Source organism: Mytilus galloprovincialis, chromosome 3, assembly GCF_965363235.1.
Source record: "Mytilus galloprovincialis chromosome 3, xbMytGall1.hap1.1, whole genome shotgun sequence".
NCBI lineage: Eukaryota > Metazoa > Mollusca > Bivalvia > Mytilida > Mytilidae > Mytilus > Mytilus galloprovincialis.
In genome coordinates, this window is record NC_134840.1 from 44,510,661 (window position 1) to 44,528,535 (window position 17,875).

At 31.8% G+C, this 17,875-nt stretch overlaps 1 protein-coding gene across 1 annotated transcript; it reads left to right on the plus strand.

Annotated features, from left to right (window-relative positions):
* The first annotated feature begins 1,971 nt into the window (after positions 1 to 1,971).
* Positions 1,972 to 17,875, plus strand: LOC143068061 (uncharacterized). Its single transcript, XM_076241808.1, has 6 exons — positions 1,972 to 2,067; positions 2,825 to 3,134; positions 5,764 to 5,796; positions 8,588 to 8,673; positions 10,391 to 10,470; positions 11,072 to 17,875. Exons 1-6 carry the CDS (start codon positions 2,038 to 2,040, stop codon positions 16,860 to 16,862), a joined length of 6,330 nt encoding a protein of 2,109 aa, XP_076097923.1. The 5' UTR covers positions 1,972 to 2,037; the 3' UTR covers positions 16,863 to 17,875.

Here is a 17,875-nt window from a genome sequence, read left to right on the forward strand (position 1 = left end):
TGATTGATAACTGCTAGATAAGCATAATCCAAAAATAATTTCTAGTATGATACATGTATTTAACCTGCAATCGACCTTTCTACTACTAGTATACAAATACAGGTGTACAGATAACACAAAACGATAGCGTATACATAGTAAGTTCAATGGTTGTGAAATAAAAAATAAATATCGTTTAAGGATAAAACCACAGTCGTTTACTGTAGTCTCGCTCTTCTGTATCTACTTGTTTCCTAAAATGATTTGCTTGGACGATGCTGATTTAGAGCATATAAAATAAGAGATGTAGAATGATTGCCAATGAGACTACTTTCCAACAAAGTCCAAACGACGTGGATTTAAACAACTATCGGTCATCATACGGACTTCAACCATGATCAAAATTCATAACGTTACGTCAGGATAAAATTTGAAAGAAAAAAAAAAACAAACTTCAACGGCCTTTTTTTTGACAAAAAAATAATAAAAAACAAATATTACAGACAGCAATCAATTACAATCACTGAATTATAGGCACCTGACTTGTGATCGGCACACATGACTGGGTTAAACATGTTCCCTACCCTAACCTTATACGGTGGTATAACAGCTGTGACATACAAGAACAAACTGAAAAAAAAAAGACCTGCAGAAAAGTTTTCGCTCAACCGATAAGTTTGATGCACAAATAAAAAAAAAATTAAAAAAAACTGATCGAAGGGTACACGCAATTACTGTACACGTAAGATTATTTTGAAGCCAATAACAACTAATTAAAACAACGGATGTTCTCTTAGATGATTCTCCAATTATATTGACTTATACATGTACGAGATACATGTATTACATACATTCATGTATAAACTGTGATTATTATATGTAAGGTGTGTAGATAACTTATTGTTAAGAGACAAACTTAAAAGATAGCTTTTTAGTATGACATCAACACATCTTTTGTACTATAATTGTTATCTTATCCTGAGAAATGTTTCATCTAGTCAATATTTACAGATTTAATTACCGTTATCACAGGGATTATTGAAAGCTTTTAAAGACATAGTATAAATCGATGTAATTTCACATAATATTTATCAAATTATTTTGTCTGATTTTTAAATTTTCTAAAACAGTCTTTCTGAAATATATTATTTTTCAATGTATGAAATGATGATGGATTATCTTTGATAGTAATAAACAATTAGAATTTTATTTACATGACTAAAATAATCTATGTTCTGACACTAACTGCTTCTGGACAATTAATATCTATCTTTTATGTGATGTAACCGGACAGTACATATAAATATATCAAAACCTGGTATAATTTCTTTTGATGTAAAAGGGTGGAGTAGGAAATTAAAAAAAAAAAGGTCACTGAACTTTAGTTTTATGTATGAAGCAAATATTTGACAAATATTTTTTGCTTGCTAATCTTTTTTTTTTTTTTTTTTTTTTTTTTTTTATATAAATTATTATTTTTTTTATAGTCTATCTTACTTAAATAATTGATATGCATTCATACAATGAAATGTCTCTATTATTACTATTTGTTTCAAGGCTGCATGCTACATGCTTTGTTTTGTTATTGTACATAATTATATATTATATTTTAAAAAGAAACTTATGAGTTATGTTTCAATTGTGTGTCAATGTGCCGAATGAAAATGAAGTATTGTCTCACTTACTAACTTGGAACATATATAATATTGGGGTTAAACATTTTTATTTAATTGAATGAAATTAATGTATGTGTATATTTTAAAACATAGGCAATATGCATCTCGGCAATCAAATGTATCCAGTATGAGATTTGCATGCATAACACCTCGTTATAATTAAAAACATAAAACAATAGTTATATGAGCATCTCGATGATTACAAAACAAATTAATGTTGTCTAACGTCAAGTAATTGTTGTACATACTACCTTGATGCGAATAAAATGACAATTAAACAAACCCTTACGCGCGAAAACAATAGCCCCGTGTAAAGGAATTTGACAAGGACATCGAATATGTCCTACTTTCTTCTCATATCAGTTAGTGGTCAGAGGAAGGTATGGCGTGGACCGACAGATATCATGACAAGGTAAATTTTCTGCTAATTATTTATTTTTACTTTTCGATTCCATGTATAGAAAGCACATAACAGAGACACTAAAATACTAATTATTTTTTTAATTTGAAAGTTTGGTGATACAAAATTAATTTTTCAATTTCCATTCTCGTTTCTTATACTATACTCTTATGAATACAAATCCACATGCTTTTCGCGTGATTTTTTTGTTATTGTTGTTAGTTTATTAAAAAATATTGGTTCCTTTTTGTTGTAACTAAACTGTCGGTATACTTTTTTCCTAGAAATTTACAAATCAGTTTAACCAACAAAACCGCGATTAAATTCTAGCTATAAAATAGATAAACAAACAGTTGAGTACTCCGGCCATCTTTCACCACAGCCCTTTTCTTGAAAATCTAAAATGGTCATCTAATGTTTGCAATTCAAATAGCTATTATCTATTTTTTAAATATACATAAAAAATCAAGTAGTATTGCGTTTTATAGTTGTGTACCTTTGTCGTTAATGCGGATTTCAAATCCGGGCTGGTGAGTTGGATTTGTTGATGTTTTAATGCTTTGATATAAAAAAAAAACACTCATCGTAGTCAGAAGTAATTTTTCTAAGAACTTCGCTAATCGAACTTTCAGTGTGCTTTTACAAAAAAGAAGATAATACGGAATTGAAACCAAAGACAATATCTTATTATCTGATAACTTGAATATTAGATTTACCCTAAATAATTAAGTTTCGAACTTAAATAACTTTACATTTTATTTAATCATAGTGGCCAAGACTCACTGCTCTCTACCATATTGAAAATGAACAAAATAATGAAGCTGAAAGGGATTCTCCCGTGGAGGGGTATAATAATACCCCCGTATTACCACCAGGGCCAGGAGGTTTTTACAGGTACTACGTCCACCCTGACGATATCAGATCCAGCAGAAGGAGTATGAGTGCATATTCAATGAGCCAGCAATCCATCGCTAAAAGCCAAACAAAGAAAGTTCCATGCTGTGGGATATGTTTAGGAACTATGCTTATTTTTAGTTTTGCTGCAATTATCTCTGTTTCTGTTGTATTGTCAATTTTATGTAAGTATTATTTAGTTATAGACAATGCAAAAACAAAATCTAGTTCTATTAGCAATGATTTTCATTGAAACATATTCATAATGTCAAATTATCCTTGTGTGACATTTACTGTCAGTCTCAGTTTTAAGGTCGTTCGTCTCTCCGAAGCCTGAATTCAAACATGGTTTGCCGTTAACATGTGTACATGACTTTGCAATGAATTTTGATATTCCAAATATATGAAAAGAGTGGAGTACTTGTTGTGTCAGCTGTACACATCTACCAAAGAATGATTGAAACGCCCCCCCCCCTTTTTCCCCGAGGTTGTTCTCCGTATATCTAAGTAAACATCGGTCTTGTAGTGTCCGTTGTATTTACCATGATATAATCCATAATTGCTGGCATGTAAGAATTTAGTTATAGGAATTCCAGAGAGTCGTTTCTTAAAACTTTACTTGTTTAAAAAATCACCCAAATATAAGCATAAAATAATAATGTAAAAATATTCTTTAACTTGAATGCGCGCAAAATTAAAATATGATAATGCACAGAAATTGTGGTTTGGAAATCCGTTTCCATTGTATTAATTGGTTTCTCTACTGGATATACAATCTAAGACATTTCCGAACCTTTACATGTAGAATCACTCATTCCCATGAATAACTCAACAACGAAAACATGGTTGTAAGATGAATTGGTTGACGCTCTTCACGAATCTAACGTTAGAGAATGGATTCAATTTCTCAGATAGGCTCATTGAATCACATGTCAAGATGATTGACAGAAAGTTTTAATGAAATCGCTATTAATTTCCAACTGTCACTTAATATGTAAGGTAAAATGATTTGTTGCACACTTGCATTGGCTACAGGCTGTTTGTTTATACATTGTAAAGATGTAATACATATCCATACCAGCATTAATTGAAAGTTTGTGTGAATCAAATCTTGACAAAAATTTTCATAACAGTTTATTCGAGATTCTTTAATTGGCATTGATATTTGGCTTAGACAATGCTGACATTTTTTAATTGAACAGGTAAGGGTATAACAGTGATATCAAACTTATTGAATCAATGTACATTTCATTATTATCCCAAAAGAGGAGATACGTGCCATAACCTCTTTTTGATCCCTTAGATATAGTAAACATATTCAATCATTTTAGAATTATGTTAATTTATTGATAAATAAATAGGATGATATTGTCTGGACGCTTTTAATCGTCACTATAATGACACCAGGGTTAAATAAAAATGTCGAAATTGACAAATCCGACCTTATAATACCCTCTAAAACATGTTTTAGGACAACTATTAATTTTTTTTATATCCATGTTAGCCACAACATATATCATAATGGCAAGAGCTAAAAGTCAGACAATTTTAAAAGTATTTATTAAATACAAGAAGTCTGAAGCCTAAATGGCAACATTTAAGTCAAAATTCAAATTTATTAACTGATATATTTGAAAGAAAATGTACAGAGCACAACTGCATATCCCTTGAGAAATGGCAATGACATCATTGTTCCTTTTTGTAGATTATCTCTTACTAAAGAATCTTTTATACCATCAACTATTAACCTATGGAATCATACCGATTTGTCCCTTCGAAAATCAGACTCTATAGCAAAGCTTAAAATCCAATTAAAAAGGTTAAATACCACAAATAAAGATGTACCTAAGCACTATCTATATGGACCGAGGAAACTAAATATGATTCTAACACAATTCAGATGCTACTCATCTTTTTTGAAATATGACTTGTTTAGAGTCAATATAATTGCTGATCCATCTTGCTTTTGTGGATGTAACATTGAGACTGTACACCATTTCCTTTTCGACTGCTCTTTATATACACACCAGAGAGAAATTCTGATGAACAATCTAAGATGGCTTCCTGATGACCTTATACTGAATGTTAAGTTACTTACATCTGGTAATCCGAATCTCTCGTATGAACAAAACGTGAATATATTCAAACACGTATTCGAATTTTCCAAAAGGTCTGAGAGATTTCTTGTTATGTAGAAAATGTATTTACGGTACATGCACGTCATCATTATCATCATCTTCGTTTTCAATGTTTACATTTATTTCTGTTTAATTTTTTTTCTCAATTGATAGACTCGTAAAATATTGTTTATTTTGATATTGCATGCTCATATTAATATTGTATTGTAAATTATTGTCATTCGGAGCGGACTTCATAAGTATGGCTTACTTGTGTCCAATCCATTTAACTTTGAGTAAATAAAATATGTTTAAACTAAAGAAAATGTCCCGTGGACATCTTGGAGATAAATTAGATATCAATTAAATAAATAAAAAAATAAAATCTACTTTCTTTAAATTCGAATGAAATTAAGGTTCCAACAGAATTGGATTTATCATGCATTCTTAATCACTCGTAATTTTGGTAGTGCAAAGATAATAATATTTTAAGCTGTAGTCAACTTTAGTGATCACATCTTCATACTATCTTGGCTTTTAACATGTACTGTATTCATATCAAAATTGTAAATAAAACACAATTGTGCGATATATCATCCCAAATCGTATTGCATCATCAGAGAGAAACACCGGTTCATTATTCATTTTGTAACAACTATTTCAAGGCAGAACATTGATATTATTTTATGTATTTCAGGGACCGAGCCACACGTCGTTTCACAAACTGCAGGTTAGTATAACATGTAATGTATTGTTTTATGTATTTCCAATAAAGTACAGTTTATTCGATTTATTTTATTCAAACTCGTTTATGATCGCGTTCTTGAATATGTATTTGTTGTGGCAATATTTGACTAAAATTAAAATGGAACAGGTGCTTGGTAGCCCTACTGCCATATACGGGGTTGTTGGGTTGCTAATTCATTGAAGTGTTCACAAAAGGGACATGTCTAATCATTCGTTATTCACATTCGTTATAGAGAATATTGAATGGGTGAAACATAATTAAACATCACATGCTTAAAAGTTTATTCGCATCTCAATAAATTATAAAAAGTCCACTGGTCACTAGAATATGACAATGTTGTCGAATTAAGTACATATTGCAGGTCAACTCTAAGGTCAAGTATGAGGACTCTTTAGTTTTCATGTTACACAACCAAATGCATTATACCATTACTGACCGCTTCCTAGGTGAAATGTGACATCAGTTTTATGAGTTGTTTTGTCGCCTGTTGACAAATAACTCCGTGACTGTTACTGTTCAGTGACAATAAAATTATCATTACAAACCAATACACATCACTGCGTATCGTTTGACAAGGTATTATCTTTGTAAAGGGTGTACCATAAAGTTTCTGTCACTTATGTATCCGTTTCTCCTTAAATAAACTTACATGTTCCTGTGGCGCAGAACTGACTTTTCAAATATATTCATACATAATATTTTTAAGAAAGAAAGAAAAAAGTCCAATACCGCGAACACATACGCTATCAAATCTAAATCCTTGTTACAGCTTACATAATGATAAGAGTAAATACAACATTTAATCAAGCAGTTATCATTTTCTTGTCTGGTACAATTCTACACATAAAATAGGCTTAAAAGATTAATAATTAAACCAAACAAAAGAATGCCATATTTCTAAAAGCCAGCTCAACGTCCATGGTCCACAGTCTGATGAAGTTGATATCTACACTAATGCTTGTTACACTCCAGTATAAGCCTGTACATTTGAAAGTGCAATTCATTAACAGTGATAACAAATGATTCAATAATGTCAAAAACAAAACAACAAAAAAATAACATGAACCATCTTAGCCATAGCAGGGAAGCACCTACGTATTTCCCGAGTATGCCTAGAATTTATTTAGGAGTTTTTCTATCCTATTGCGATATGCTTTTTAGTAAAATATTTAAACATTAAATGGTATTCAACAAGATTACCCTTTTCACATTACTGTCATTTCACATTAACTTTCTGCTTTATAGATAGAAGAGATAAATACTGTTGAAACAAATCAAATGAACGAATCACGGAATGTAAAGATAACACATCGTAACATGTCAATTCTATTATACCAAGAAATGCGAGGACAAAATAAAACATGTCATATATTATGTTCTTTTTAATACTTATTGACATGCAATTTGTTCCTGATTATTATTGTAACTTGTTATAATTACTTAACACACATCAGACAATAAGTCATGTCAGGTCAGGATAATGATTATGATAAACATATTTTGATCAGGGTCGAAAGTTAACGAGAAAGTCAACATCAAGCGACATTTAGCCTTATCTTTGCAAATATATAATAATACGTATGAACATGTATATTATAGGAATCTGATGTACAGTAGTTGTCGTTGGTTTATGTAATTTATACGTGTTTCTCGTTTCTCGTTTTTATATAGATTAGACCGTTGGTTTTCCCGTTTGAATGGTTTTACACTAGTAATTTTGGGGCTCTTTATAGCTTGTTGTTCGGTGTGAACCAAGGCTCCATGTTGAAGGCCGTACATTGAACAATAATGGTTTACTTTTATAAATTGTTATTTGGATGCAGAGTTGTCTAGTTGTCACACCACATCTTCCTATATCTATATATTCAATGATTTCAAACATATTATGAATAAATGATTTTAAACTAAAATTAGTCTTCAATAACATTGCAAAACATAATGAAATAATGAAAAATATATGCAAATGAAACTAAAAAAAAACCAAACTTCGGTCAATACGGAATTTCACAGAAATATTTTAGATGTCTTTCATACATAGTAGTTCTACTTATGTCAACAACACTGGTATGCATATACGTGTAATCATCCTTTGTATTTTGATAGATTTACAAATCCAGGACCTGCTTCAGTTTTGACCACCTATTAAAAATATTCCTTTAATTATTTATGTAAACTACTAATCGGATTCTTTGATATTTATCTATAGTTTGCTGATTCGATTAAACATTTTTTATCAATGGAATCAGACCATTGTTTGCTATAATAAAAATCTTTATTGCAGATGTATTCTAAAAGTTCATAGAAATACATGTATCAGTTATCACCGTGTCTTTCTCGTCTAGGCATTTCTTATTATATATCATCTTGAATTGCTTATTAGGAAATGACGACAAGCACTGCATTGTACAATCTGGAATATATTCGGTATATGAAAAATAATAAAAATAATCATAAGTTACACGCTTCTTGATACACAATGCCATTTCTGTAGGAAACATTAACTAATTGTTATGCGTTGCTCTAGGGTTTGTAAACTTGTTGTTATGTGTTGCTAGGGTATGCAAACCAACAGCAACGATTTCCTCTAGTATAGTGTCCAACTGGCATTATGACCCAAATGGCCCTTCACACAATGGATAGTTGTCGACAAATAATTCCAGCTGAGGTTAAACGCATCTAATTATTCGCGTAACACTCAGCATTTTAAAGTATGGCAGATAAAACTGTAAATTTTGATAAATATCTTTCACCTCGTCGTTAACTTCTTTTGTAGAAAACGGCACAGCACTATCTACAATTACAGACCTTGAATTATTGAAGTCAAAAGAGAAAAATGTATCCAAAGATGTCTGTACACTGGTGAGTATACATATTCGTGACCTTCGTTAATTAAAAAAAAATCGATTTGGTGTCACGATATCACAGTAGCATGGGTTCGAATCCCGGCGAGGGAAGAACCAAACATTTGCGAAAGCAAATTTACAGATCTAACATTGTTGGGTTGATGTTTAGACGAGTTGTATATACATTATGTACACAGCCATGTATCACCATCATTGATGGCGATCCGATGGACACATCTGTTGTAGAGTTGTCACTGACTCAGACGTACTTATAAATATAATTATTTTCTGTGACTGTATATTACATTAATTTGTAGGATCCTTTACTATAGATAATTTAGCTGATCTGTAACAACAACATCTTCATGCCTTATATATCATGTACTGTAGTACGCCGCTAGATTAAAACTGACGAGGAAAGGTAACACACGGCCAGCGAAAGCTCTTTTTTTGAGAGCCCAGGTGGTCGTGTGGTCTAGCGGGACGGCTGCAGTGCAGGCGATTTGGTGTCACGATATCACAGTAGCATGGGTTCGAATCCCGGCGAGGGAAGAACCAAACATTTGCGAAAGCAAATTTACAGATTTAACATTGTTGGGTTGATGTTTAGACGAGTTGTATATACATTATGTACACAGCCATGTATCACCATCATTGATGGCGATCCGATGGATACATCTGTTGTAGAGTTGTCACTGACTCAGACGTACTTATATATATATATATATATATATATATATATATATATATGTTAGCGACAATAAGGCATTTAGCTTAAATCTTAGGCAATAAAGGAGAGGCGAAAAATACCAGAGGGACAGTCAAACTCATAGATCGAAAATAAACTAACAACGCCATGGCATAAAAAAAAAAGAAAAGACGAACATACTAATAATAGTACAGAAGACACAACATATAAAACTATAGACTAAGCAACACTAATCCCACCAAAAACTGAGGATGATCTCAAATATTTCGGAAGGTTAAGCAGATCTTGCTCTACATGTAGCACCCGTTGTGTTGCTCATGTTATTAAAAACTCAGTAAAAAGTCTTATTCGGTAGGTCACATTCGTGAAAAGAGAAGGGGATTGTAATAACGACATAAGGAACATATTCGATATCATCTGTGAAACGGCAATTCCATAACGGTCCATCAACCCGTGATGGCGTCCATAAAATTAACTTCACTATTTGATACTATTTGTTTAATGACTTCCTTGTGTGCAGCAATCCGCTATCAAGCTAATGTATTAACAGTAAGTCTATTGCCTAAATCATGTTAGACATTACTCTTAAATACTAGGATTTTAACTTAAATTCTGAAAAGAGTATTCATGCATAAGTTCAATCTAATCAAACGAAGTTTTCATTACAATGGTATGGCAAAACACGAAGTAGCAAATTGAGTAGAACCTCAAATGTATTATGAAATTCGTCGTGTCTGTATTGGGAAAAATTAAATGAAATTGTTTCTGTTTACACACACAAGAGGCACCAGTGGTAAACTATTGTTCAAAGAGACCAAGTGAATTGGGCAGTACTGTGTTATACTTCAGTAATATACCAAAAGGTTTTCATAGATATTTTAAGATATATTAGGATAAAGTATAAATGTGTCGTATACGTTTATAATGAACTGAATTGAAATACCATTTCGCAAATGAATAACTCATTTGCTGAATTCAAGCTTTTCGTATTAACTACAGAAAACGTAATTGATATTTTTTTTAGATCAAATCAGCATTGGAACGAAATAATATAACGTCTCCAGAAAAACAACTACATAACTGTTCTATTTCGTTGACAAAAAAGTGAGTATGAAAACATTAACACAATTGGGAAGAAGAATTGGTAACAACTTACAAAATATTTAAGAAAATGATCCAAAAACCTATTATTAAATGCATAATAGTAAGCTTGTACCCCTATTACAAGAACAGTATAACACAAAGCGAGAAAATGACCATAACATTTAAATCTAAAGCTGTGCATTCTTTTTATAAAAATAAAATTCGTTCTCATTTCATGTTACAATTAAATTTATTTGTTATTGTGCATTGTGCATCAACTTCTAAACTTTATAACAGTAACTTTTGTTGGAAACAAATTTTGGAGTGATGCATCGATTAAAGTCGTGGTTATAAGGCATAATAGATAAAAAAAATATATGATTAATTGTTCACTGAACCAGTTCAAATATATACTAGATTGATTTAATAAATCTCTGTTTGCTTGTTTGATTCGTATAAGTCGGTGCTTTGTATTTGTTTAATTTTGTATTCTATACTTTACTTATTCTAAATGTGAAGCGCTTAGAGTAATTGCTGTTGTATATAATGCGCTCTATTGATAGTATATTGATATATTATTAATATTATAACTTTACCATGGTGTATTCCAATATCTTTTCAGGAAAGGATTTATGCACATGGTGTTGCTTTTAGAAACAGGAAATAATCTAATAAAAGGTGACATCGCGGTTGATAATGGTATTCCAAAAGTTAAACTAGAGGGACAGTCTGTAACCGTTTTCGAAACAACAACAAAACAGCCAATTTCATCTTCGACTACTAAGCAAGCTATTACAACGATTCCCATTACTACAACAACCGAAATGAAAGAACCCGACAGTGTTCTAGTATTATCATCTGAAGAAGTCAAACATCTTAGAGATATTTTCGATGGACAAGATGGAAGTTTAAATCCTAAACCAATGAATTTTGGACATTCCATTTTTGATAATAACCTATTATCAGGTTTATCTGGTAACGATTTCAATTTCTTCTCAAATGACCTGAAGGAAATTACAACTCAGGAAACAAATATAGAGGAAAACAATAATAACATGTCTGTGATGGAAATAATAAATAGCAATAACGGTACAGAAACACAAACTAATGAAACCGAAAATAAGACGTCTTCATTGGATACTATAGCAAATGATCAAGCAATACCCAATATCAACAAAAACGAAGATAACAACTCAATGATCTCAGATCATAGCATAAAGATAACATTGGCACCAATATTTGTTACAGACACATTGTCCTCAAACAAAAGCGAGGAAAATATTCAGAACGTAACTGAGGATTTGCTTAATTTTGGTCAATATGAAACACATAGCACAGAAAACGAAACATCAAATGCTAATTCAACTGAATTACCAATGACCAGTCATTCTGTGACTATCAAAACAACGGAGTCAATATCTAGCACAATGTATAATTATGGTCATGATATATCCTTTCCAACTCAATCGTTCAGTTCACATGCAGTACATGAACAACCATATAGAGATATGGAAACACGAAGGGACATGATTGACGACATTATTACAACAGAATCACCACCACTAGAAAATATTGATAGTGCAAACAGTCCGACAACTATGAAATCGTATAGCAACATTAAAGAACCCCTTGATGAACGTTTGAAAATGGATACGAACTTAACAATTTCTGCACCTGTTCAAACTGTAAGAGAAAATAAAACATATATTCAAGAATTGAATATCATATCTAATTTGACTGATATTAATGAATTTAACGAAACTGAATTAAGTAATGCCTCATTCAAACGTATTATAGGAAGCAAAGATGATCCAACGAAATCTACGAACCAAAATATGAAAACAAATACATCAGTTTATGAACTTATCATTACCAATTTAACTGACAAAGGCAGTATAAATACAAACAGTGAAGATAGTGCTGCAAAACATATACAAAACGTTTATGGAACAAAACTGAAAATTGTAAGCGCTCAAGTGTCAGTAACAGTTGTTGATACGATAGCTAATGAATCGATACTTATGGGTAATTTATCGAATAATGGGTTATCACCTGTGGACAATAAAGACACAAATACTACAAACAATACAGACAGTAATTCGATTAGTTCTTCTATAGCTTCATCAAATACCACCACAACTACAAATGATACCATTACGAAAACCATTGATGGAAATATAACTGCAGTAAGAAACTTCGGGAAAACAGCACCAAACATAACCAAAATGAGTTCAGTCAATACCAGTACCACTACAACTACAAATGTGAATAACAGTAAAGATAAATATGCTGATGTTTATAACAAAAAACATCAGAAAATAACTGAAGTCAGAAATGTAAATAATACTGGAAAATCTGATCCAGCAATCAAAGCTGATGAAGTTCTACTGATGGTGACAAACCATAAAGTTGAGACGTCTACACAATTATCTCATATGGACACAAATGCAACGAGTCTAGATGATGATGTTATTTTCATGTCAAACAATACAATGAATAAACATTTTGAGGACCAGTTTGATATATCAACAGAATATGGCCCAACTGTTGCTGATATTTCGAATGCAACTCTTGAAAAAACTGATGATAATTTTGGTAATACACCCACCGCATCATTGAAAATGACATTTCCGGAAATTTATACTGAGTCATTGGATCAGTATTATGTACACAATGATACAATGAAAACAAATATCACATACGATGAAACTTCTAATATAATTCAGTCAGTTCCTACAATCATAACTGAGGAAGGAACAACCGATTCAAATAAGTCTACTGAAGTCAATACAACCAGTGTAGATAATGTCTCAAAGAATATTACAAATATGCATAGAACAAAGCTGAAAATTGTAAATGCTAAAGTGACCGTAACAGTTGTTGATACAGTATCTAATGAATCGATAAATTCGGGTGTTTTATCCAATAACAAACAACAAACAGCGAATAATAAAGATACGCAAATGGAACCTAATAATACAAATAAAACGATAAGTTCAGATACACCGTCAAATACAACTAGCACAAATGACAGCATTGCAGATGCTATTAGGACAAATACTTCAACAGTAAGAACCAACGATAAATCCACACCCAATACAATTGAAACTAGTTCAGTTGACACTAATAGAACCACTATAAATGTGACTGCCAACGATGATCTTGATTTCATGTCCAACAACATATTAGTAAATAATTCTGTTGGTCCGTTTAATGTATCCATGGATAATGATCATAATGTTGCTGATATTTTGAATGTAACTTTTGAACAAAATGATGATATTTTCGTTAATGCATCAACTAAATCATTGAAGAATAAGTTCAGGGAGAGGTCAAATGATTCTTTAGATAATCATTATGCATTAAACGATATAATGAAAAGAAAAATCACATTCGATAAAAAATCTAATACGAATCAATCTCAAACAGTGATCGAAGGAAATCAAAAAAATGCTCATGAGAGACTTTTTAGATTGGATGCTGTAAATGTAACTACAGAAATCAAAGAACAAATTATTAATCTAACAAACTCTAATATGACATTGGACACAGAAATCAATTTGGAAATCGAAAAAGAAAATAAAACTTCCAGTTCGACCAATGGTATTACTTCTGTGGCAAATCCACATGTGTATGAACATATCAAAGATAGCATTGATTCAAATCTTACTGTCCTTACTGAAACAAACGGAACATTTGGAAATAACGGTACAAGTGTAACTCATAACAAGAACGAAACGGATAGTAATACTCTTATGGTTCATAATTTTACACTTGATGCAGCAAATTGGGTTGTCGAGTCCAATATCACTGACACGTTGTTGATATTACCTGGCAAACCAATGACAAACGTAACAGAACAAAATTCTCAAAAGACAAATATTTCAACAGAGTCAAACGAAAAGCCGAATTCTTCACTATCTGAATCATTATTACCATTATTGGTGACGAAAGTACACAGTTTAAATCATAGTATATCTACGTTTGTCCAATTAGAAAATAAAACGGATTCTTTGATAAATAGTACAATACTAGATTATGTAGAAAAACTAAATAACGAGAACCCGGACAATACTTCATCCAATATAACAGTGCCTGTATTCAGTAACCGAACACTACCATTAGATGGCCAAATTATTGATGAACGATTTAACAATATGACCGACGTTTTTGTCCAGGATGCACATAATGATGCACAATCTAATTTAACTCATAATTTAATTGATAAAACTGACAACTTTACAGCGAGATCTGACCACAATGCCACAACTAATTTGATAAATATAAATGAAACTAATCTGAACATTTTATCTGCTAAAATGACAACAACTGTCGTTGATGCCACATCTAATAAATCGATACCTACAGATGATGTAACGAATGACGTGTTAACAGCCAATGAATATAAAGATGGTAATACAACGGTTTTGAATAATACTACAACTGGTGTATCGATACCTATTGAAATAAGAGCCGAAAACTCCACGTCGCATAATGTAACTAATGTTATATTGAGTAACTTTGAAGGTGAAAATATCACGTTACTGAGAAATGTTTCAAAACTCAATGTACAAATACAAACTAGTATCTCAAATGATAGAGCGGAAGAAATAATTAATAATAATCTGGTTAACAATACTACAGTTGACAATATAAATGATTTTAAGCGAAATGCTACAGAACCTCGGTATGAAGCAACTAACAACTCTTTACCAGAAAATATGACAATTGAATCAATGCCAGCAGCTGACAATAATTTAACCAATGTGGAAAACGAATATTCAACAAACATAAATAGCACAATTAATAAGACGGTGTCAATTGAAGAAACCAATAAGACACACGATAGTTCGGCTAGCAGTTTGGATCCAAATACAACAAACGTTAACACACTGTCTTTAACTGGAAATTTAACAGACTATATTGAAGAATCAATAAATGCATCGGCAATTGAAGACGAAGAACAAAATACTGTTTCTAACATTAAAGTAGATAATGATACTAAATTCATGGTGACAGTTTTATCTGGTAACAAGACAAAACATGTGATAAACACCGAATCAGCTGTAGGAACAATAGCCAATAGTACAGTACATGAAATACAAATACTTAGGGAAACAGTAAAGATAAATGACACGACCATATCATCAGTTTTAGTATCAAATGTTGCCCAAGAAAATAACAGCGTTATCAATAACGACATGTTCCATAGTGGTGTATTAACAGACAACATCACGGATATAACAGAATCTTCAGCTGATAATGTTACAATTCAATTACAGCATATCACGAAGAAAAGTGACGAAAGTGAACGTAGTTTGACAATAACTAGGGATGATTCTGTAGAAGATAGCAGGAATTTGATAAATAATTCGTCGTTACTTGCAACATCCGCAGTAAATATCACTGTTCCAGATAATGGTAGTATAGTTAATATGGATAATAGGTTTAACTTAAGTAAGGATAGCGTCGATGAATTGACCACTGTTTCACATTTAGTCAACACTACATTGACCACTGTTTCACATTTAGTCAACACTACATTGACCGCTGTTTCACATTTAGTCAACACTACAGTTGTTAATCTGACCTCATCTGTAGATATGCCAGTAAGAGCAGACGGAATACGACTAGAAGACATCATCTTTGATAAGATATCCAACATTTCTGTACCTGAGATGTCAAGATCTTCTGCTCCAACTAAAGTTGATACAACAGTACTAACTGATACGACAAATATTAGCGAAACAAACTTACTCTATATCAACACATTGAATGGAACGGCACAAAATACGACACGCCACAATGAGGATGCAACAAAAGTTATATATAATGGTACAACAACAACTACTGATACCGCAACATCATATGCAACAATACCATCTGATAATTCAGATCCTACAAGGTTAGATATACCTAATACAACTGTTCTTTATGAGGGGAACACAACAGTGTTAAATAATACGGAAACAAGTACCATACATAGTATTACACGAGTAGAAGTAAAACAGGTTGGAATTTCAACAGCTACCCCTTTTATTATAGACCCGCAACCTTCAAAGGTAATTTCAATCGTTCCTACAACCATACTGCCTTCTACGAAAAAGTCGGATGTTTCGACAAAACCTTCACAGACCGGTACAACTTTTCCAGCAATTTCTACATCAAGGTTTACTGTGAAGAGATCGATAACAAATGTAACCAAAAAGCCAACGAGTCCAAATTCCCGGTTATCAAGTAAATCTAATGTCAGCAAAGGTGAAGGTACCACAGCCTCGAAAAGAGATACGACAACAAAAGCAACAAAACTTCAAACAGGAGGATTTAACTCTGGCTCAAACAGCTTTTTCTTATTTGACGTTAACCTGCTTGGTCAAAATGCATTCCCGTTTTCAAATCTCGGTGGAAAGTGAAACAGAAGTAATTAAAACTTCTAAACCTAGTAACGTTCACCATTATGTGGTGTAAGTGAAAACAAAACAGACGATACATACGATTTCAATTTAGGCAGATCCAATCAGGTACTTGTACAAGTACAATTAACATGGATAAATATGAAGTTTACATCAATTTGTATCGTATATGTAATCAAGGATTTTGTAGACCCTACAAAGATTTGAAATGATAAGTGACATATTGAATTCACATTCAAAAACATAAATGTATTTAGATTTCCTGCAGTATATTTGAGATTTATTTTATGACTTTTGCACTTCTTTTTCGTTTTTTGAACATGTTATATTCTATGTCATAACGCAGCATTTAATTTTTTTATGTCGGGGCCCTTTAACTGACTCTTCATTATGGATTATTCCTAATGTTGAAGGCCGTACAATGACCCATAATTGCTAATGTTGGCAATCATACAAAATTGACATATTTAAAGTGTTCTGCAACAAATATGAATTCCCCCTTTTATTGCAGTCGACAAATGTGTATAGGTTTAGGTTGTTATACAATATGTGCAGTGTGAAAGTAAAAAAAATATCAAACAAGCCCAAAACAGAAACGTGCATATGATGGTTTACTAATAGGCAAATCACATTAACTTAGTATCAGTATTTATTTTTAATTATTCATTTACCAATTGGTGTATTCAAATCTGTCCAAACTTTTAGCGTTAGTTTGTCAACATTTCATTTTGTTCTCTATATAAGTGGGTTTTTTTTTATAAAAGAAAATATTTTGTACATGAAAACTATGTTAACACTTTTAATATACAAACAGGTATGAAGCACACATTCTCTATGTATGCGCATATTCATAAGTAAATATACAATCTACAGTTTGAGGTAAACAGTACAAACATTTGTACGATGCATTGTAACACAATGTCAAATAATTGTAATAATTATGTGTATATAAGTATATGTTTTTTTATTGTATGATTTATCCAAGTGATATAAATAAATTGAAATCCAGTCGA

Bases quoted from the DNA above. Each gene is read 5' to 3' on its own strand.
- LOC143068061 (XM_076241808.1), top strand. From the start codon at position 2,038: ATGGCGTGGACCGACAGATATCATGACAAG. The intron at 3,135-5,763 runs GTAAGTATTATT...TATGTATTTCAG, and splicing joins TGTTGTATTGTCAATTTTAT to GGACCGAGCCACACGTCGTT. The intron at 10,471-11,071 runs GTGAGTATGAAA...ATATCTTTTCAG, and splicing joins TCTATTTCGTTGACAAAAAA to GAAAGGATTTATGCACATGG.